The sequence below is a fragment of the Pelobates fuscus genome, chromosome 3 (assembly GCF_036172605.1).
Source record: "Pelobates fuscus isolate aPelFus1 chromosome 3, aPelFus1.pri, whole genome shotgun sequence".
NCBI classification, from domain to species: Eukaryota; Metazoa; Chordata; class Amphibia; order Anura; family Pelobatidae; genus Pelobates; species Pelobates fuscus.
Genome location: NC_086319.1, coordinates 382,785,531 through 382,808,249, shown reverse-complemented (window position 1 = coordinate 382,808,249; position 22,719 = coordinate 382,785,531). Strand labels below are relative to the sequence as shown.

General features: G+C 42.2%; 1 protein-coding gene across 2 annotated transcripts in view; it reads left to right on the top strand.

Moving 5' to 3' along the window:
- The window catches only part of MISP3 (MISP family member 3), a 47,347-nt gene that overhangs the window by 20,775 nt on the left and 3,853 nt on the right, over nucleotides 1-22,719 (top strand). The window contains exons 1-3 of one of the 2 annotated variants that reach the window (XM_063449607.1): nucleotides 3,280-3,365; nucleotides 7,218-9,329; nucleotides 17,461-17,979. In XM_063449607.1, coding sequence (XP_063305677.1) covers nucleotides 7,235-9,329; nucleotides 17,461-17,979 — 2,614 coding nt within the window. In that variant the 5' untranslated portion in view covers nucleotides 3,280-3,365; nucleotides 7,218-7,234. Of the gene's footprint in view, nucleotides 1-3,279; nucleotides 3,366-7,217; nucleotides 9,330-17,460; nucleotides 17,980-22,719 lie in introns of those variants that run through there. The other variant, XM_063449606.1, reaches the window with a different exon arrangement.

The following is a 22,719-nucleotide window of genomic DNA, read 5'->3' as shown; positions in this document are numbered from 1 at the left end:
ACAGTTGCGTCTTAATCTCAGATACTGTCCTATTGGTATGCCAGCTTTTAAGGAGTGAGGGTGGTGACTCTGCCAATTCAAAAGGCTATTCGTAGCCGTTTTTTTCTTGAAGAGGGTTGTAGAGACACCTCCTCCCGGCTGGATGGTTATTGATATATCCAAAAAGTTTTTTGCCACCCATCTCATTAGTGAATCTTAGATTCAGATCATTTATATTGAGAAGGTTTACAAAAGACTCAAAATCTTTTTCATTGCCGGTCCAGATGATCAGTACATCATCTATGTACCGTTTCCAACAAAAAATCATCCCCATATAGTGACTCAAATGGGGGGCTGATCTGATATATTTTTCCCAAGTACCCAGATACAGGTTTGCGTAGGATGGGGCACACGAAGTCCCCATCGCAGTCCCCCTAATTTGCTGGTATAAAGTGCCATTAAAGAGAAAGATGTTTTTAGTGAGGACAGTTCTAAGAACGTTGGAGACAAATTCCATATATGCAGTTGGGGACTGTAATTCTTGTTCCAGTATAGTCTTGATGTTATTAATTCCCTGTGTGTGGGGTATAGAACTATAAAGGGACTCCACATCTAAACTACATAGTGATGCCTGATCTGGTGTGGAAATGTCCTTCAAGAAATTGAGCATTTGTTTCGTATCTCTTATATACGATGGTAACTTGGAGACAATAGGTGACAGGATCTTATCCAGAAAAATGCTCAAGTTCTGGGTCAGGTTTCCACATCCTGATACAATCGGTCTACCTGATGGTTGGTCAAGAGACTTATGAACTTTCGGTAGACTATAAAAGGTGGAGAGTATAGGCTGTCTTACCAGCATAAAGTCAAATTCATTTTTGGTGATCAAGTTATCAGATAGAGCCTGACTCAACATAGCTTTTATTTCAGTGAAGAATTGCATGGTAGGGTCATGTTTGAGTACTCGATAGGTTTCTTTATCATTTAGTAAATTCTGTACCATCTGGATGTAATTAAGATGATCCATAAGGACCACATTGCCGCCTTTATCTGAAGGTTTGATCACTAATTGATCATTCACTTTCAATTCTTCTAGTGCTAATTTTTCTGTTTTAGTGAGATTGCCATTGGATACTTTATAGTCCCTGGTTCTACTTTGTCGATTTCCTTACAGACCATTTCCAGAAAAACCACAATATTCTTGTAGTCTTTCAGGTGTGGTGTAAAGCGGCTTTTTGGTGCAAGGTTTGTAGTTGGGATGTTAGTGACACGGGGATTATTACAGTCAAGGAGTTCCACAAGGGTCTCCAGGCAGTCCATGTCTCTAACTGTTAACCCCAAACTAGATGCTTTTTGTGCTTTCTTATGCATGTGGTATTTGTGTAGGGCTAGCTTGCGGGCGAACAAGTGCAAGTCCTTAGTCCAGAGGAATTTGTTAAAAGGAGGCGTGGGTACAAAGGATAGACCTTTAGAGAGTGTTGTAAGTTGTGTTGTGGACAGCACAGTTGAGGATAGATTAATTATCCTTAGATCTTGACTATTTAACGTCGTGACCTTCTCTGACCCCTGCCTCTCAATGCTTGTCTTGTTCTGGGACGTTGTAGTTCGTCTGCCTGGCGTAGCCCTAAAAAATCGACACCTTTCCTTAAAATGCTTTTAGGTTCGGTTTGTATTGGGTTTGTCACTAAAGGTTCACCCTCATTATCAGTGGATTCATATTCTGAAGTGCTAAAGTGATCAGAGTCAATTCTTATTCTCCTTTTAGTCTGACGGTACACTCTCCCTGTCTCAAAATCCGTGGTGTCTCTTCTAAATTTATGGTGTTTTTTAATTTTAATTTGATAGGAAAACCTATCCAGGTTACTCTTTAATTTCACTTCCAGATTTTGGAATTGGGGATCGTCTTTAAACTTTTGGATATTTTCGATCTCTGTATCTAAGTTCTTTTGAATATCTGAAAGATGTATAGTCTCATATTTGCACACTATCGACATGAAGGTGGAGGAGCAGTTTGCTGCTGCATTCTCCCATTCTTGTGTGAACCCTTCAATATCGATATTTCTGGAGGGTGGAACCAAGACCCTAAGACCCCTGGGGATAATCTTTTTAGATATATATGTCTCAAGGGTAGAAATTTCCCAGCTAGTCTTAATTTGCTGTTTAAAGATCTTAGTTAATTTATTAAAACCACTTTGTATATCGACAGGGGGGAGGGTTTGTGGCGAAGAGCTAGTGGAAAATATAGTGTCAGCATCTAAGCACCATTGCTTATGGTCTATTTTGTTTGTAAGGAAACCGGCCATTGATACAATTAGGCTTGATCCTAAATTACAGTACTCACTTTTAATAGGATGTATGAAGGACTAGAAATGGTTCGTGTATTAAATGCTGGTTATTTGGTCCTATGTGTGTGTGTTAGTGTATTAGATGTTGTTTATTCAGTTGTATGCGTGTGTGTTAGTGAATTAGATGTTGGTTATTCAGTTGTGTGTGTGTGTGTTAGTTTATTAGATGTTGGTTATTCAGCTGTGTGTGTTAGTGTATTAGATGTTGTTTATTCAGTTGTATGCGTGTGTGTTAGTGTTTTATATGTTGTTTATTCAGTTGTGTGTGTGTTAGGGTATTAGATGTTGGTTATTCAGTTGTGTGTGTGTGTTAGTGTATTAGATGTTGGTTATTCAGTTGTATGCGTGTGTGTTAGTGAATTAGATGTTGGTTATTCAGTTGTGTGTGTGTGTGTTAGTTTATTAGATGTTGGTTATTCAGCTGTGTGTGTTAGTGTATTAGATGTTGGTTATTCAGTTGTGTGTGTGTGTGTGTGTTAGTGTATTAGATGTTGTTTATTCAGTTGTATGCGTGTGTGTTAGTGTTTTATATGTTGTTTATTCAGTTGTGTGTGTGTTAGGGTATTAGATGTTGGTTATTCAGTTGTGTGTGTGTGTTAGTGTATTAGATGTTGGTTATTCAGCTGTGTGTGTTAGTGTATTAGATGTTGGTTATTCAGTTGTGTGTGTGTGTTAGTGTATTAGATGTTGGTTATTCAGTTGTGTGTGTGTGTGTTAGTGTATTAGATGTTGTTTATTCAGTAGTATGCATGTGTGTTAGTGTATTAGATGTTGGCTATTTAGTCCTATGTGTGTGTGTTCATGTATTAGATGTTGGCTATTCTGTCCTATGTGTGTGTGTGTGTGTTCGATCTTGGTTATTCAGTTGTATGTGTGTATTAGTGTATTACATATGGGTATGTCTATATATTAGCTCAGTGGTTGGTAGTTAATAAGTACTTTATTCCTCTGTTCACACAAGGTGACTCTGACTTTTCATAGTGCAGTTCCTATATTTAAGGTGTTTGACTCTGCGTACAAGACTTGGAGCTCTCTACATGTGTATGTATGATCATATAGAGTTTTCTTATGGTTGTATTTGTGTTTGATTTGACTTTCTGCTGTATATTGAAATAATCTCTCCAGGTCTGTGTAGAAGCACATAGTATTCTCCTGTATGTATACAGCTATGAAGGTGTTGCTAAATATGTATAATTCATATACATACACACATACACACCGTGTATATATATATATAGAATTTATTTTTAATTATTATTCTTTTTTTTTCTGGTACATGCCACGCTGCATATTTTTGTAGCCTTCTGTTAGTTTGTATGCGGAGCAGGTCCAGAATTCTAATATACAGAATTGCGATGTAATTGGAATGCTTTAACATGTATACAGAGCATGTATCTGTATTGCTGAGTGAATGCTGTGTCTGGGTGCCATATTCAGCATGTTTTGCAGGGCTAGTCACTAGAGAGGGAATTTTAAAACAAATTTAAATATTTAAAGACAAAAAAGCCCGACTGGAAGTTTATCTTACAGTTCCAGTGTTTCCAGTCTCAATATTTTAAATTAAATGTGAAATGTATGTAGAATTCCTGACCATTTTCACTTTAGTGAATAATCCTTTGTTTGTGCACAGACGTTTTATGAACATGTATCTGTACAAAAGTCCTGATTTATGTGTAAAGAATTCCTGTATGCAGGATATCAGTGTATGGAATTCCTCCATAAGTATGTATGTGTACTGCATTCCTGAGTGTAGGACGGCATACAGAATTCAGTGTTCTGTGCGTGTGTCTGTTTTATTGCATATTGTGTGATATCTGTGTACTATATGTAGCTGGAATTCTCTACACATACAGGGATTTTATACACATACACAGACACGCAAAAACAATCAGGGATTCTATCCACAGATACACATTTACAGGAATTCTATACACAGACATAAATTCTGTCCACAGATACACATTTACAGGAATTCTATACACAGACATACATTCTGTCCACAGATACACGTTCACAGGAATTCTATACACAGACATACATTCTGTCCACAGACACAGGCATGCTGTACACAGAATCGCATACATTTGTAAAACTAAATGCATGCATGCTTTACTCTGATTTTTGACTCTGCACAGTGCCTATAGTACATGCATCCTCCACACTCAGCACAGAACCTATACTGCATGCAGCATCTACACCAAGGGTACCCAAAATATATGTAGATGCCCAGATGTTTTAAAACTACAACTTCCATGATGCCTTGTCATTCTAAAGGCATGCAAAGAGACACAAAGCATCATGGGAGTTGTAATTCCATGGGACATGCACCTCCACAATGCATACAGCCTCCAAACTATGTGCAATGCCAATAGTGTACCCAGCCTCCACACAGCATGCATAGTGCATGCACTATTATAATACCCATACTGCATGCAGCTTCCACTCTGCACGCAATGCTCATAGTGCATGGAGTCGTCACTCTGCGTGGCACCCATAGTGCACTACACACACACCCAGATTCAGACATACACCCACACAGATTCATATGTCTGGTCAAACATGGATACATACACTCACAGACTGACACACTGACATAAACATCCACACAGAGACAAAAACTCTACCTCCAACATTTCAAATGTACAAAGACACTTTAATTCTAGTGGTGTAAGTGGGGTTGTGCCCAAGGTGGTGGGCCTGTTCTGAGAAGTTTTAGGTGACTTCCCAATAACTATTTATGTAACTAAAATGTAAATCAGAACAAGAACAATGCATTTTATTTTACACAGACTGATTTCTAAACACATTTATTGCTGTGGAGCTATGTTATACATTCAGACGCACCAACAATATGCAGTTCCTAGAAAAGAGGGACACTCTGATAGAAAAGAGGGACAGATATATTTGGGCCCAAAAAGGGATTGTTCCTATTAAATAGGACACTTGGGGGCTATGAACATAGCTACGGGCTTTTGGCCAGACATCTGTCACTGAAGTTCATGCAATTTCCACTGTCCGCGCACACTCCTTGCAGCACCCATAGTACAGCCTCCAGTTGTTGTACAACATTACTACCCATACTGTATGCAGCTCTATTGCAAACATTCTATTCCAATTTATCTTCTGCACTTGATACATTGGAATAAAATGCTGCAGTTCTGACATAGGCTAAAATGGTGTCTTTTTTAGGATTCTAGAGAAAAGGGTTAATACAAGAGCCTGTTGCATAAGGTGTATTCATGTAGCATTTTTGGACAGGACTCAATGAGCACTTGTTGACTTTGGTCAAGGTCATTGGCCTAAAAGTCCCTGACACGTATTGACAACAACAAGAGATGCCAGCAGAGGGAGCTCTAGAGCCGCATTTGTGGTAATCGTACACATTTTTAGAAAAACTGACACACAACTCAATAATTAGAGAGGCAGATAAAGTGCAGGGATAGGACATGGTGTGTTGCTGCAGAATGTAAGTTCCAGAGTTACAGCGGAAGGAATGATGGTGGCACTATCCGGAAAATGGAAACTGGTTTCACAAAGCTTACTCTCTTAACAATCAATACTAAACAAACGTAGAATTAAAGAATATTCTAGTACTAACAAGGGCAAGCCTTACATAAAAAAGAAAATTTAGGCCCCATGCAGCAAAAACAAACAATGTGTAGTAACTGAGAAATTCTACCTCAACAAATACTTAGTGATTTTTCAACTATAATTATCTCATGTTTCAGTTGGTAAATAGCAGCCGTTTCAAAAACAGTACTTTTCCATCCACTAAGGAAATTATCACAGCGCCACGACCCTCCTCTCTTGGTTTGTAACGAACAGGAGAGGGATGAATAAATGACAATTTCACATAGTAGCTGCTGCCTGGTGGTGTAAGCCCGTCGGTTCTCAGACAGGCTGCGCTATGTATATATAAGTTCTACAGCATGTTTCAATTATTCGCTTGTTGGTTCCTTATTCCTTCATCCAAGTATAATTATTGAAGTGTTTACCAGGTGCGCAATGCCATTGAGGGAAGTATAAATGCAGTTCCCTCCGCTGCCCTCCTGTGCTCATCTCCCATGATTATAAACCGGTTGTACTCATGCACTCTTTGGCCTCTACAGAACATTATCCTATACAGTTTATTATGATGTCTGCGGTACCCCTCAATGGCATTTGCCACTGTGATGAGTGGATATTTAGCTCTGATGAGGAGACGTGTGACATGACGTGGACCCACCGCGTCCTGCTTTCTGTGTGACATCATTGGTTCCCTGTAAGACCCTGTTTGGCAGACACTGCACAGTATCAGGAAATCTAATATCAGCAGATTAGTTAGATTATACTCCCAGATCTCAGCTGCCACCATTTACATTTTGTTCCTCTTCCCATAATGATATTGGAGTTGAATAGATAAAAACACCACAACTCCCATCAAACTAGGGCAGAACGGGAGATGTATGTTGCGTTTTTCTCCCTAATTCACTGACACCCCGCTATTTGTGCACAATGTGGTGACAAGTACATTTTAGGACGGATTATGTCAGGATGTGAATAAAGGGATTTCACTATTCAATAGTATTGTCTGTATTTATATATCTTACTTTTTTGTGCTACATGGATTTAAAAAAAAAAAAATCTTTTACAAATTTGGGAGAGTGGTGGTTTATTGTAAATCAAAATAGTAAAAAACTTTATACAACTCAGATATTTTTCCAGCTCAAATACTTTGACGTACAATTTGCCATTCCCATTGTTAGTTCTCTAAAATGTATTTTATGTCATTCACCTATTGTTTGCTAAATGTTTTGTCACTTCGTAAAATCAGCTTTATCACATATAAGCATTGCAATGTTAGCAACTACCATCCTTATCTACATTTTATCTTTTCTATGTGTGCATCAACAGGTATCCCATAACGTCTCATGGCATCGGAAAAGCAACACTTAGACGTCTGTCCTTCGGTCACTGATGGTCCAGTTGTCGTGAATCAGGCTGACACTGAATCCTCCCATAACATGCAAGGTCCCCAAGTATTCAGTGAAGATTCTAGTCTGAAGCTCTCCAGCAACTGCACTGCAGACAGTGAACACCAGGGGGCAGCAGAACATATCTTACCAACACAGAAGGAAACTAGTGTAGAGGAACCTGTAGTCATTAGAAATGAACAAGTAAAAGGAGAGGAGGGGGATAATAATAAGGAGCAGATAGCAGGACTGGAGGCAAATAGTGAGAATCAGACAATAGAACAGGAGGAAGGAACCAGCAATAATCAGGAAACAATTGGGGCTGACACAAGTGGCAACAATCAGGAAGTAATCCAGGTTGAGGCAAGAACTCAGGGTCAGGATGGGGCAAGTGACCAGAATAGTGAGTGGGCTACTGGACCAGATCAGGATGGGGCAACAGGCGAGGAACACGAAACAGGCCATGGTGAGCAAATTGCTATTAAAGAACAGGAGAAGGCAAAGTTAGAGAAGCAGGAGGGGATAAGTAGAGAGGAACATGCAACAGACACGCAGGAGACAGGTACATTTGACCGTGAACCAGAGCAGGTGAAGATACGTGGAGAGGGACCAGACGTAGGGGGAGATGGGGCAAGGAGTGTAGAAACAAGTGAGGGAGAGACCGAGGCTGTAAAACGTGCCTCAGAAGAAGGGGAGAAGTCAAAAGAAAATGGTCAAGCGATGGGGGAGCCTGGTGGACATGGCGGATCCTGTGACATAGAGAACGAGGGAGAACGTACAGAATTATCACCAACAGAAGCAAACGGTGAGCATACAGAGCAACAAATAACTACAGATATATTAGAGACGGCAACAGGAGACAAAAGGGAATGCCTGGATCAGAATGTTAGAAGGGGAGGTAGCGACGCACAGCTGACAGGAGACACAGGAGAAGGGAAAGATGGCCAGACTATAGGAACCCCTGAGGATGTACCTGGTACCTGTGTAAAGGAAACAGGGGCACAGATGAAAGAAGCAGAGGTAAATGAGGCAGAAGAGGCTAGAGTTCCAGGTGAACATGGGACAAGTGAAGACGTTTGCTCAGAAGCCCAAGTGACAGCGGGAATGATAGGTGCTGACATACAGGTGACAGCCGAGGAGACAGGTGAAAAGGTGACAGCACAGGGTACAGCTGCAGACGGACATGTGATAGGAAAGCATATACAGTTGGCAGAAGAAGAGACAGTTACAAGTATACCTGTAACAGGAGAAAGGATAGATACAGAAACCCATGCAGATGTGCAAGTGACAGGTACAGTTATACAGCCGACAGGTGACAACTCAGCTGTAATAGAAGACATAAGCTCCTCAGGTGACCAGACACATGAGCTGTCATTTGCAAGCACTCAGGGTGCTGTTGAGGAATTTACAGGTGCACAGAAAACAAACATAGAAGTAAAGGTAGACATAGCAGGTGAGTTTGGAGCAGGTGGACAGGTGAGTACTTCAGGTGAGAAAGCAGAAAGGGAGGTGACACCTGATCCAGCTTCTGTCCCTGGCTGGGAGGGGACAAATGGGACAGACCGCCCAGCAGCATGCTGGGAGAAGGAGTGTCCGTCTCTTACCGGGAGAGAGGAGAAGGTAGACACTGCTGGGCAGGGAGAAACTCAAGAAGAGAAAGCAACTGAGAAGGAACTGAGCTGCAAGACAGCAGCAATGAAAGACAGGGAATTTGTAGAAGTGGGGGAGATTCCCCCGGCCGAGACCCCCATTGAAAGGGAAATTCGACTGACCATGGAAAGGGAGAATATTCTGCGCCAGGAAAGGGGCATCAGCTCGCCTGTGGGACAGTCTGAGTTTGTGGAAGTGCGAAGGAGGACATTATCAGTGGAGGTAGGACTACCTGCTGGCAAGGAGCGTCAGCTGGCAGGCGCCCAGATGCAAAGGGACATCCAGCAGGAGACACGCAGGGAGCAGGACCTGGTGGAGCTGGGCAAGGTGATGGGCACTTATGACCGTGGACCTCAGCAGGAGCTGCAGGAAAGAAAGCAGCTCTTTGAAAACTTTGCAACAGGTGAGCACTTAACTTCTAGTTTTCTCCCAACTCAAACTTTCCTGCTCTTCACCTCTGCCAGTCATCTGACTACCAAACAGGGATGATGACTTCATCTCCTGTAGTCGCATTACGAGTTTATCCGACTATTCTCCTGTCTCCAGGGCAATGAGATAAGAAGCCATTCATGCATAGAATGAATATACCACCTTCAAAAGCATTACAAAACCTATTCCTATTTTTTAATTCACTACATTTTGATTTGGTTTTATGTTTAACACATTTCACTGCTATTGAATAAACTCTTTTAAATAAAAAAAATATATATTTTTTTAAAAAAACCAAACAATTCCTTCCCCCCGCCCCAATAAAAGATTATAGCTAACATTAGCTTGCATTAAACATCCACAAATCGACAAGCAGGGGACATTGCAAACAAATTAACCATGTGACGATGTGATCTTACCTAATGGGTGATCCATGACTCAACCTGTTTTTAACCTGTTATGAACCAAGCCCTATCTGTCCCCAGCTCACCCATCCTGTGCTTGTTGTTTGCCTGGACTCCGGGGGGAGCAGTGTGTGTGTTGACATGTGCGGCAATCAGTGACACGTCCCATGCTGCTCTCTGCATCGCCTAATACTGAGTTAAACTACTGGGCCCTTTATCCTCCCTCCACCTCCTCTCTCAGCTGGGAGAAACCAGGCTGCCTGCACACCTCTTCTTTATTACATTCAATATCCTTGTGACTCTCCTCTCATTTTCTGCAGGGTCTCTCATATAATATGCGGTCATCTGCTAAATGGGAACAAAAAAATAACATAGATCCAATGGGAAACAGTGCATGGTTTAAAGGGTAAAAGTATGATATTGGCTATTACCATGGGGAAACAGGATACAATGTTAGGGAATAGCATAGAGTAGGTGTGGGCAAAATGTAGCCCCCCCTTGTCACCGAACTTCAACCCCCATAATACTCTGCCTGTTTATAGTCTGGTAAATCATCCTTTGAAGACTACGTACCGGCCATACTTACTACGAAGTATATTAACCTACAAGAATAACTGCATAAAGTTGATCAAAGAAGGAAAAATGCACAATTATCGAGGTGGCGGATGGGATATAATTCTCAGACTGAAAAGTAACATAGGATTGGGATGTAGGACACGGGGGGGGGGGGGGGGATAGCATATAATTTATTAGGGGAGGGAAAGCACAGGATTTATTGAAGGATGAAATAGGTCAGTATTTATTAAAAAGAGTGGAATAGTACAGGGTTTATTATAGGATGATTTGTGGAATAGCACAGGATTTATTGGAGGGTGAGACAGGTCAGTATTTATTATTTATTAAGTGATGATTTATTAAATTATCAAATAGCACAAGATTTAATAAAGGAGTAAAATAGTATAAAATTTATTAAATTGTAAAATGCCATAGCAGTTGTAAAAGCGTGAAGTACATATAAAGGCTGGGTCTGCTTAGATTTATCCAGGGCCAGATTAAGAGCCCATTGGGCCTGATGCTGGTGATGGGCCTAATTACAGAATCTTATCGACAGAAAACACTAAAACAGTCATACCTCCTAAGCATCATGTATCTGGTGGAGGTGGTGCTGGAGGGAAACTCACAGGATATAGCTATAAGAAAACACATAATATCACTAATATCTCAATTCCATCTCTCAACCAAATCCATACCCTCTAACAGCGGCATCCTGTGAAGCAGCATGTTGGTGGGGTAAAATGGTGGGCCACTGCCACATAAACAGCAATGCCCAAAGGGTTGGACCTTCCCAGAAATAATTGGAAGGTTAGCCTGGCGTGAATACATGCCAGTCTGCCCGCCAATCATGCAGGCTGTCCAACTAAGGGCATACTATGCAGACAACACCCTGAGAATGGCGCAAATGCGTCCAATAAGTGGCGTAGCTAGAGCTTTTGCCGCCCGGGGATGTCCCTGAGCTTGCCGCCCCTATCTCCACCCAAATACAAAATCTTTTCCATCACAAAAGATTTTTCAGTGAAAAAGTTCCAATACAATTGTCAGTTTCAACAATAAAGTGGCAATGTAGAATTATTGGTGAAACTAACAGTTGTATTGGCACTTACTGAAGAGGGCTTCTGTGAGTGCATGGAGAGAGGGGGGCTGTGCAAGGGAGGGAGGGGGACTGTACAGGGGAGGGAGGGGGACTGTGCGGGGAAGGGAGGGGGACTGTGCAGGGGAGGGAGGGGGACTGTGCGGGGAAGGGAGGGGAACTGTGAGGGGGAGGGAGGGGGACTGTGCAGGGGAGGGAGGGGGACTGTGCGGTGCGGGGAAGGGATGGGAACTGTGAGGGTGCAGGGAGAAAGGTGGCTTGTGAGGGTGCAGAGAGAAAGGGGGTCTGTGCAGAGAGAAAGGGGGTCTGTGAAGGGGGGAGGATCTTTGAGGATGCTGGGAGGGTGTCTGTGGGTGCATGGAGAGAGGTGGTCTGTGCAGGGGAGGGGGAGGGGATGTGAGGGTGCTTGGAGAAAGGGGGGATCTGTGCTGGGAGAGAAGGGGGTCTGTGAGGGGGGAAGCCTGTTCAGGTAGGGAGGGGGTCTGTAAAGGTTTAAAGGGGGGACTATGCAGGGAGGGAGATAAGGTATCTGTGAGAGTAGGGTGGTCTGTTCAGGGAGAGTGAGGGTCTGTGAAGAGAGGAGGTCTGAGCAGAAAGAGAGAGGGTTTGTAAAAGGAGAGTGGAACTGTGAAGGGAGGGGGACTGTGCAGGGAAGGAAAGAGGGGATCTGTGAAGGTGTAGGGAAGGAGAGGGTCTGTGTAGGGAGGGGGAGGGTCTGTGAAGAAAGGGGGTCTGAGCAGGGAGAAAGAGGGTCTGTGAAGGGAGGGGGTCTGAGCAGGGAGAGAGAGGGTCTGTGAAGGGAGGGGGTCTGAGCAGGGAGAGAGAGGGTCTGTGAAGGGAGGGGGGCTGTGCAGAGAGGGGATCTGTGAAGGTAGGAACGGACTAAGCAGGGAGGGAGAGGGTCTGTGAAGGGTGGGGGGCTGAGTAAGAAGGGAGGGAGTGGTGGCTGTGCAGGGGAGGGAGGGGAGGCATACCTGGTGTACCTGCCAGGCAGCTCTCCATCTTCTCTCTCCCAGGACAGGAGGCACAGGCAGTGACCTCATTTCATTTCCCTCCTGCCCCGCCTCTTCCCTTCATACTGAGCACCGCATGGAGGAGACCTGGCAAGCAGAGCAGACTCACTGCCAGGTCTCACTCAAGAGGAATTATTTTTCTGTCTGGAACTTGCCGCCCCCAAATAAGCGCCGCCCGGGGCTGACCGCCTTGCTTCGCCATTACATCTAATGATGCGCTCGCTCTAAGCTTTCTGGGGACTGTTCCCTAACACTCACTGGTCCACCCCTCTCCTAACCTTCTTACTAGCAGGAAGATGCTCCTCCTGGTATACAGAAAAAACTGAAACATTTGGGATATGGCTGTAATATCTAAAAATAAGGAACAAAAAAATATATATAGTGTAATACAGTTTGGTGAGCAACTTTGCTCTTAATGAAATGCCCTCACAGGATAAGAATGGTAATTGCGCTCAAGGGTGCCTCCCCCGATGTTGTTGGGGAGCTCTCTTTTTCCCTCCTGTTGATCCGGTAGGGTGGATGTACAACAGGACTTCAGTAGGTAGTAAAAAAAAGGTCAGCAGCTTTATTGGAAGATGAAAAATCACCCATAAATAATAAAATATAAACCGCAAAGGTCCTACGCGTTTCGTTTCAGCACTGGAACCATACAAGTTCAAATCAAATACAAATCCTGGTATACAGTCTGGGACAGATAAAATGTGGATGTAGTGAGTGTAGAAGAAGGGACATACCACAGTGTTAGCACGCAAAGTCAGACTTACGTTAACCAGGTACATTGCCAGCCAGGCCACACGTTTTGTTCCTCTACATGTCTCCTACGTTCCCGTACTTCTTTCCCTCTGCACAAAACAAAAGCATGTAAAGAGTAGTTTAAAAAAAAAAAAAAAAAAGGCGCTTCAGCTCCATTAGCCCCTATGTTAATCCCTGGATTTATCTACAAAATATTTGAGGAGAACATTTTTTTCCAAATCAGCTTTTTAGCTTGAATTTTCCACTCAGGTTTAATGTTTCCACTGAGTTTTAATTTAAAGTTTAGTAAATAAGCACCCTGAGTGATAAACAGGCGATGTGTTTGCATGTAAACACACTAGTAAGAACAAGGCTACAGGGAAGGTGTGCCTCGTGTTAAAGTACTTAATTCTGCCTGTGAATTCTAGATTGCAAGAAGGCATAGAATGTTAAGTACTAAACAGAGCTATGGGATCAATTAACAACTGAATATTTAAATTAAGTCTGAAGTAGCCAAGTTGTGTGCCTATTAATTATTTATTATCGGTTTGGGAGAACACTCACTTAAATGGAAATTGTGGAAAATTGAAAAGGGAATTGGAAAAAGACCAGACTAGCTGAGCTGGATAATTTTTTGAGCGCAACTATTCTGGCCTAGCTTTTGTAGTCTGGTTATATTTTATTTTTAAGCTATCACAGGCCGTTTAAAAAATTGCTAGATATATAGCAAAAGACAGACAGGTCTCACAGGATAGATGGATGGATGGGTGGGTCTGTTGGTACGTGGGTGGGTGAATGCGGACAGTGTTTTCACAACTAACATTTGGGACAAGCACGTGTAAACATTAAACATGCAATAATATAATATATAAAAGTGCAATTTGTATTCATGGATATTTACCTGTATTGGCCAAGTTGTTTCTAAGTTAGAAATTCTATGATTTAGTCCAGGGGTCCTCAAACTCCGGCCCCCCAGATGTTGCTGAACTACAACTCCCATGATTCTCTGGCTATCTATGTCTATCTATCTATTCAAAGAATCATGGGAGTTGTAGTTCAGCAACAACTGGGGGGGCGGAGTTTGAGGACCCCTGATTTCATCTATTGCAGTAACCTAAAATTGATACTGCCAACAATTCAAGGTTTAGTGAATAACACCTGTGTGTCTTGTCCATTTCTGTTCATTTGGAAAAGGAAGATATTTATCCAAGATTCAATGATACGGCTCGTTTTGTGCAAAGGAGTAGGGTTCTCTCAAGTACTTAATGTTTATTTTATACTAGAGAATTTCCTGCAATATTTATTTAAAATCCAACCACTGCCCTTTCTAAACATACTCAGTGTGCAAACTCCTCATTGGTTTCTGGAGCAGTCATTCATTATCTACAAACCTCTTCCAACCCAGGCTCCTGTTCGCAGCGGGATAAAATGAAAGATAATATGGCTCAATTCAATGTGTGACACAAGTTCTCAGTCTTTATTCAATAAACTTTAAATTATTGTGAAAAGAAAATTGAAAAACAAATTTCAATGTTCAGGCTTACACAGCCACTCGGTGGTTAATGCAGAGTTGAAATTTGTTTCCAAATTAAATCATTTTTTTTGCATTTCAGTTTATAATTCAAGCCTGTCTGATGTTTATTAAATAAACCCCTTAGCTTTGCCCTAACGATTCCATTGTACGTGCAATGGATATCTTGATGGGATCTTTACCTGTGCTAAAGCAGAACTTAAAAAAATAAAAGCATTATTTGAGGAAGAATTGTTTAGGGGTGCCCAAAAGGTAAATCCCAGGTGTTTTGAAACTACAGCTTCCATGATACTTTGTAATTCTAAGGGCATGCAAAGCATCATGGAAGTTGTAGTTATACAACATCTTGGGAGCTACCGTTTGGGCACCCCTAGTTTAGAGGAACTCTATCACGTTAGGTATACAAATCTGAATTCCTAATGCTATAGTGTCCCTACTCTTTTTTTTTTTTTAAATTCTTTATTTTTGGATGCATGAGTGAACATAACAGCTTATTTTGCCACAATAGCAGTGATAAGCTCGGTAATACAACGTAGTACAATTATGGCAGTTGAGAAATGCAAGAAATTTTTTAAGTGTATAGGTAATAAGTGGTAACAGGTAGCGAAAAGCAGTACATATGTCAGGTATTACGGTTCACAAGTGATTAAGGCAAGCTATATACATTCACCTGAACATAAATATCACTGCGAGCGAGGATCATGTAACTGTTAAGTGAGCGGAGCATGTTTGTTAGGAGAGGGAAGCAAGGTGAGAAAAAAAAAAAAAAAAAAAAAACAACATTTAGGCTAAACTGACTAAACACGCTTAATAGTAAATTAACTTAGGCTGTCTGGATTCATGCTTCTGCGTTCAGTTCTAGCTTAGTGGACTTTACATCTGCTTGCACAGTAACAATTATATTGAATTGTGAGACACATAAAGGCTATTTGAGTGTGCAGCATGCCAGGTCAAGTGGCGTGTAAGTAATTACGTTTCCTGCGTATATACTGGTGCTGCTGGCTATCTATGCACTCTGTACAACAGTTTTCCTAAATGCTTGAGGCAACTATCATACTGCAGAATGGGGGTCTTCTCTAAACATGGGGCAAACAGACAAGATCAACTGAGATTTAACAGACATTAAAAGTAAAAATACACTCGCTTATTTTAGGAGAGCTGTCCCTTTTGTACCCAGGTATCGGCTATGGGAGATATTGTGAATCAGTCCCTGTGAGGTCAGCCGATGCCCGATCTGGAGGCTGCGGTTTCGTGCCTGTCAGTCGCATTGAGAATGGCGGGCAGCCAAGGATGGGTCGGTTTCGCCTCCTTGCTCCGGGCTCGTTGGGAGGTCGGCATCGTTTTTCCTCGGTCCTGAGGTCTTGTAAAGCCCGGGCCCTTCCCTGTTCGGGCAGGTCTGGTAGCCGTGATGGTGGTACGCTGCCGGCGGCGTATGGACCTCCACCTGTGTGGGAGATGCGTTGGGGCATTGCCCTTCCGGGCCTTCAGCCCGGCTGGGCTTGTGTGGGCCGTGGTCGTCTGCTGTGTCGGGTTCATGCCCAAAGGTTTCCCGGTCCCCAACTGGCTGTCGCTCTCTCGTGTCTCCATTGCCCTCCTGCTCACTTGTGCTTGCGACTGTGCTGGAGCATGTCGAGCTTCCACCTTCGCCCAGAAGTCCTCAAATAGCTTTTGCAGACGTGTGTCTAAGGATTCGTCTGGGCTAGATCGGCACTCTGTTAGCGCATGGCCGTAGTTGGACTGAGCATCCGCCATTTTAGTGCTACTTGCGGCCTGCTGGTTTGGCATGTAGTTTGGGCTGTCATCGTCGTTCGTCAGCCATGTGAGTATGCAAGATTCGTTGGTTGGGACCGGGATAACCCCCGCCGGTCCCAAGGGGGGGGGGGGCAGCCCGATACTGCGGGTGCTGCATGCTTAAGTGAGCCAGGAGATCGGCCGCCTCTCCTGTGCTCTGCGAGGTGTAGGCCTCGATCCTCCAGCCCGGGGTCCCAGCGGGCAATCCGGTCGTGTAAGGTATCCCCGTGTTCCCGAACCTCTGTAGTACAAGGTAAGGTAGGTTGGGGTTCGATATGAAGCGGGTTCCCCTCGATTTATGCTGGAGTTTGGGTCTAGGATCGGGAGCCCACAGACAACGTGTCTGATCAGCTCCCCGGTCAGGCTCCGCCCCCAGTGTCCCTACTCTTTCCCGCCAGCCCCCCCCTGCCCCCTTCCCCCACAACTCCCAGTGCAATAAAATGTAATAAAAATAAAGATTTACTTAAGTTTTTCCAGTGCCACAACGCCATTAGAGCTGCTTACCTCTCTGCCTACCACAACGTGGTCCCAATATGTGCTCCTTATAGGAGTTTTACATTGCAGGGTTAAGAAGAAAGGGACACTGCACCCAGACCACTTCATTGAGATGGGGTGGTCTTGGGGACTATAGTGTTCTTTTAAAATGATGTTGTTTCTAAAGCTAAAAATTGTCATAAAGATTTTCTCTTTGCCTCTCCACTGGCACAGTATGCACTTACAGAAAAGCCAATGAGCCAACGCTTTTCTCAACAACATGTGTCATCTCTTGGAAATGGCAAATTGTAGGCTAAAGCCACCAAATTGTCTAGGAAGGCTGTAAAGCTGGATATCATGCCCTTGTGTTGTTTGTAATGTCTTGTATCTAGTATTTTATTAATTGCCTGAAGCTTACAGGTTCAGCTTATGTCTATTACTATGAAACCACAAGCCATCAATTAACGATTAACTAACACCTTGTGCCCCATTGTTTCTTTGTTTCTACATAGTTCCCTCGGAACCTCCCTCCTCAAAGAGACAAAGCACATCTTCACAGATTGTGGTTGCCGAAGTTCCAGTGTCTGTGGCCCCTGCAATATTCAACAATGTGGCTCCAAGTGCTCCAAATGCTGGTGTTAAGAAAGGACCCTCCTTCACAGAAGCCAATGGAAGTAACGTTATCCTAATAGAACACAGCTCGATTCTCCAAAGGTCTGCCCCAGTGAACTACTCAGTCACATCTGCCCCCGCGGACCTTCCTCGCCCAGCAGATGTTCCTCGCCTTGCGGATCTTCCTCGCCCAGCCAAGTCAGATTCTCCCCAGCCTGCTCCTGGAAGCCCTTATCAAATATTGCTCTCCCCCAGCCCTCGCTCGCTGCTGGAGAAGGAGATTGAAGAGGTGAAGGAAAGAGAGAGGGAACTCAGGAGGCAGAGGAGCAGTGTGTATGGCAGAGATGAGATTCTGCTGGGTGACACCGAAAAGAAATCTGACGACAGAGGGGAAGTCCTTAGTGGGATCTACCAACCAGGTGAGAAAAAGACATTGCCCATTGCGGTACAGGCATGGAGCTAAAATTCTTGTTAACTTGGTTAACTGAAGCTCCATTTGTTTTTGGGTAGCCAAGGTAGACACATGCTCAGAGTTAGTCACTAAGAAATTAAGAATTGCTGTGAATTCACATGGAACTTGCAAATTTATGGCCAAAATAATAGAGCTGGAAACATAGCTGAATGTTTTTCCCCTATTTGAGCAAAATGGGCAATTCCTATGTGAATCCCCCACAATTCATGGTTTAGTGGATAATGTCTAGTTTTTTAATTAAACTGCAAACTGTCTAGGTTATTCACTAAACCATGATATGTTAGGGATTCAGCGGGCAATAGAAGATATTGGGTCATAATGTACAAATCCAAGCATTATAGGGACACTATAGGCACCATAACAATTTTAGCTTAATGAAGCCCTAGTCACACCTCTGTGCATGTGACTTGCACAGCCTTCCTAAACACTTCCTGTAAAGTGAGATCTAATGTTTAAACTTCCATTATTGCACATTGTGTAAATTAGAATTTCTTATTTCCTGCTCCATTAATAGCCTTCCGTACCCTGCGGGAGCTTCTGTGTGTGATCAAAGTTCAGTTTACTGAGCAGGAGGTACAAACTTCTAAAGCAAGTTAACATCTCATTGAAAATTAAACAATTTTTTTCCATGCAGGCTGTGTCCCTCGCAGCCAGGGGAGGTGTGGTTAGGGCTGCATAAACAAAGTGATTTAACTCCTAAATGGCAGAGAATTAAACAGTGAGACTGCAGGGGCATGATCTGTACACCAAAACTGCTTCATTAAATGAAAGTTGTTTTGATCTCTATAGTATCACTTTAATAAAGTTGTAGTAAAAGCAAAAAGTGTTAAAAATTCCATACAGATTTAAGTAAAAAAATCACCCACACATCCCAATACAAACCGTTGCCATAAATTAACATTCAATGTCCTTAAAAATATGACTGCATTTCTGTTACTCAGTGTTAATTAACAATTAACAGACATCATTAAATAATAGGGTTTAACATTAAAAATGTATGTGAGTTTGAATGCACCCCATTTCTAGAAAGTTTAAAATCACCCGATAAGATACCTAGCAGATACTACACAACACAGCGTCATACCTTTTACTATATAACAAACCTTTACATTATATGTAACTTGAAATAGAACCTATAATTCCCATTTTATACAATATCATATATAGTTATATAGTTACATAGGCTGTAAAGAGACGTGCCCATCAAGTTCAGCCTGCCTCACATTTGTTTTTTTGCTGTTGATCCAAAAGAAGGCAAAAAACAGTTTGAATCACTTCCAATTTTGCAACAAACTAGGAAAAAAATCCTTCTTGACCCCAGGTTGGCAGTCAGATTTATCCTCGGATCATGAAGCTATTACCCTACAGTTGAATAATAATATCATTGAATATTATGTTTTTGCAAGTATGCATCTAGTTGCTGTTTAAACATCTGTGCAGACTCTGATAAAACCACTTCTTCAGGCAAGAATTCCACATCCTTAGTATTCTTACGGTAGAAAACCCTTTCCTTTGCCTTAGACTAAATCTCCTTTCTTCCAGTCTAAACATGTGACCTCGTGTCTACTGTATAATCTTGTTTGTGAATAGATTTCCAGACAATGGTTTGCATTGGCCCCTCTAGATATGTATATAAAAGAGACACCATCACTTTTCTGGAAATCAAGCAACTGAATAAAACAATAAAAATTACCAATAATGTTTTTTTTTCATGTGATGCTCCATTTTCTTTTAAATTTATATCAAAGATTTAGCAAATGACCCTAATACAGTCAGGGCAAACATTGCAAACGAGGAAGAGTAAAAGAAAACTAGGAGATTATGTATAAAAATTGTCACATTGACTTTTGCACCAATTTTGTGCGAATGCACAATTTTATGTACAAAACTGTCATTCCACTTTTGTACATCGAATATATTTTTTGTAAAGCACCAAAGTAACCAGTCCTATCAACATTTTTTATTCTGCTTTTTAATATACTGCTTCTTTTTTTTCCGATGATTATACCACTGATTACATTTACAAATTAAGACAATACTAGCAAAAAATATATGCAACAAAAAAAGAACTCTGAGAGAACAAAATCTGAGAGAAACTCCGTAGCTTGCCCTTTCGGTAAATCCCCGCTCAGGTCTCAAAATAGTTTTTGCTCACTTGTGCAATTACAGAGAGAACCATTGCAAGGTATATCGGACTAATCCCACCCGTAAGGGCAATCCAGACCTGAAATAAGACAAACAAAATACATGACCGGTGTATAGTCGCCATATGGGCTGGCGGAACCTTGGACAAAAAACCCCCCCACATACCTAACCCAATAACACACTGACACCTGGTATATGGGAAAATTTGTCCACAGCTTTATTAAATAATTTAAATAATATATAACGATAATATTGCTTTAAATAAATTAACATATAAACATGGGTCATTGCCCCCACCTTCCGCCCCTCTCATCCGTATCCTTCTTTTTAATAGAGGGCAATGACCCCCAACATAACAAATACAAATATGTAACGACATTTTCCAACCTCGCCAACTTGAACCGAACAAGTGCCAACCATAAGTAACCATGGCAGGGGTATACCCGGATACCCCTGCCCCACCAGGTTCTGAGCCACCTCCAGGACTCGAAACCACCATTGACCATAATTCCAATTTTTTCCATGTTCCTCACGTTCCTCATAGGGAGCCTATGTCCTCTCTCTCAGCTCCCTATCCCGCCGCTGTGAAAAAACGGGATAACCTCTATCTAAACATAATTATACAGGGAGGGTGGGCGGGACAAACTAACCAGGTAGGAAATTAGAAGTGAACCTTACAAAATGGCTCCTCCCTTAAATAGCCAAACCCCCATATCCCATAACCCACCTGTCCTGTCTGTTCCTCCTGGGCCCGCCTCCTAACCCCTGTCAAGGCCCTGTTCCGCTTAAGCTGTGCTTTTGGCTACATGGGGCTACATTTCCTGGAAAACCAGAGAAAGATATATAGGTGGATTGGCGCTATAACGGTAAACAAAGCAACAACTCCCAAGTGCCAGAGAATCACCAAAAAGGCACTATAGACATACATCATTTGGTAAAAAACAAGAGAATAGGGAGATGCAAGAAATATAGTAGTATTATACTTATAATAGGTGAATCTCTGGATCAACCTAAAAGTAGAAAAACATACATAGCATAATACTGTAACACATATTAAACAGAATTAATCGGAGGTAATGGGTCACTCACGATCTGTAGAGCCTTAGAAAGCACGCTCTCACTGTAAAGGCTTTGAATAATAAGCTTATTCACGCTATCTCCGCTGATGTTTGGTAATCAGGTATTTTTCTCCCACATCACGGATACCACACCAGATAGATTAGGGTAAAAAGTTTTTTACTTTCACAAAAAGGCAATAAGACAAGGCACAGAAATGCCTTTTAGTTCTCTCTGCACGAGAGGTACAATTAATTTGGCCCTCTTTGAGCCTCGTCAGCGAGATGTATCTGATACCCCTTTAGGCACAGTGAGCACGGGGTCCACATCTGGACTACAGCATTCATAGTTTGAGCGACTTCTTTATTTCTTCAGCTAAAAATAAGATTGTGAAAGCTGCTTACCCATCTCAGAAAACTGCTAACAGGGTGGAAAAAAATTACCGCGAAAAAAAAAAAAAAAGTGCACCTCAATTTTATATTGAAGGCAACAAGTTTGTGACCCAATATTGAACACGAAAACAAAATTATATAAATAATAGTAAGGATTAGCGTAGTGCAAACAAGGAAAAAAATAGGAGAAAATAGAAAAAAAACACCCAAAATAAAGCTTAAAATGTGTACGCTGGACTTTTTATACCTAATCCCTTTGTTTAAATTCTCCTTTTCTCTGTGCTAACTGCCAGGCAGAGGGCAGAAGGACGGGGCTTATAATAATGATTGACAGGGAGCAAAGATGGGGGCGACCAGTTGCAGGAAAAGGAGGTGTTAATTTCTTCATTTAATTGTTATTTTCACTCCTCACAAGTACGTGTTATATGTAAGAAAGAGTAAACATAATATTAAAATTCCTGTGGGTGACAGATACTTTGAGTATTTTCATATCAGTGTGTGGGAAATAAAGGACATATAGAAATCAGCTAGATCAGACTTCCCCAAACTCCAGCCCTCTAGATGTTGCTGAACTACAACTCCCATGATTCTCAGCCTCTTTCATTCATAGAATCATGGGAGTTGTAGTTCAGCAACATCTGGAGGGCCGGGGTTTGAGGAAACCTGAGCTAGTGTTATGATCGTAAATATTGCATCATCATGCATAGACTGATGACACCGGTTGCTGCTAATGCATGAACGCAGGAAATTTTCTGGGGCGGAGGGGGAGAAGGGTTGGAGGGGGCATAATTGTAATGACATCCATGCTTGGTCCCTTTTTGACAGTGTCATGAAAGGGAAGGGGCATAGTCATTATCACATAAAGCCGGGGTGAATAGCGTTTTCACAACTATGGTGTCAGGAATACATGTTTGTATTTCTGACACTTAAGCAAATTAAAGGAACATTCTGGTCACCATAACAACTTCATCTAAATGAAAATGCTATGATGTCAGGAAGCCCCTGGGTGCTCTCTTTCCTTTAAGGGGTTAAACCGCTCTCAAATGGTTTAATCCCAAAGGCTTCCTCCAGCTCCAGGTCTCCAGGTCGCTCAG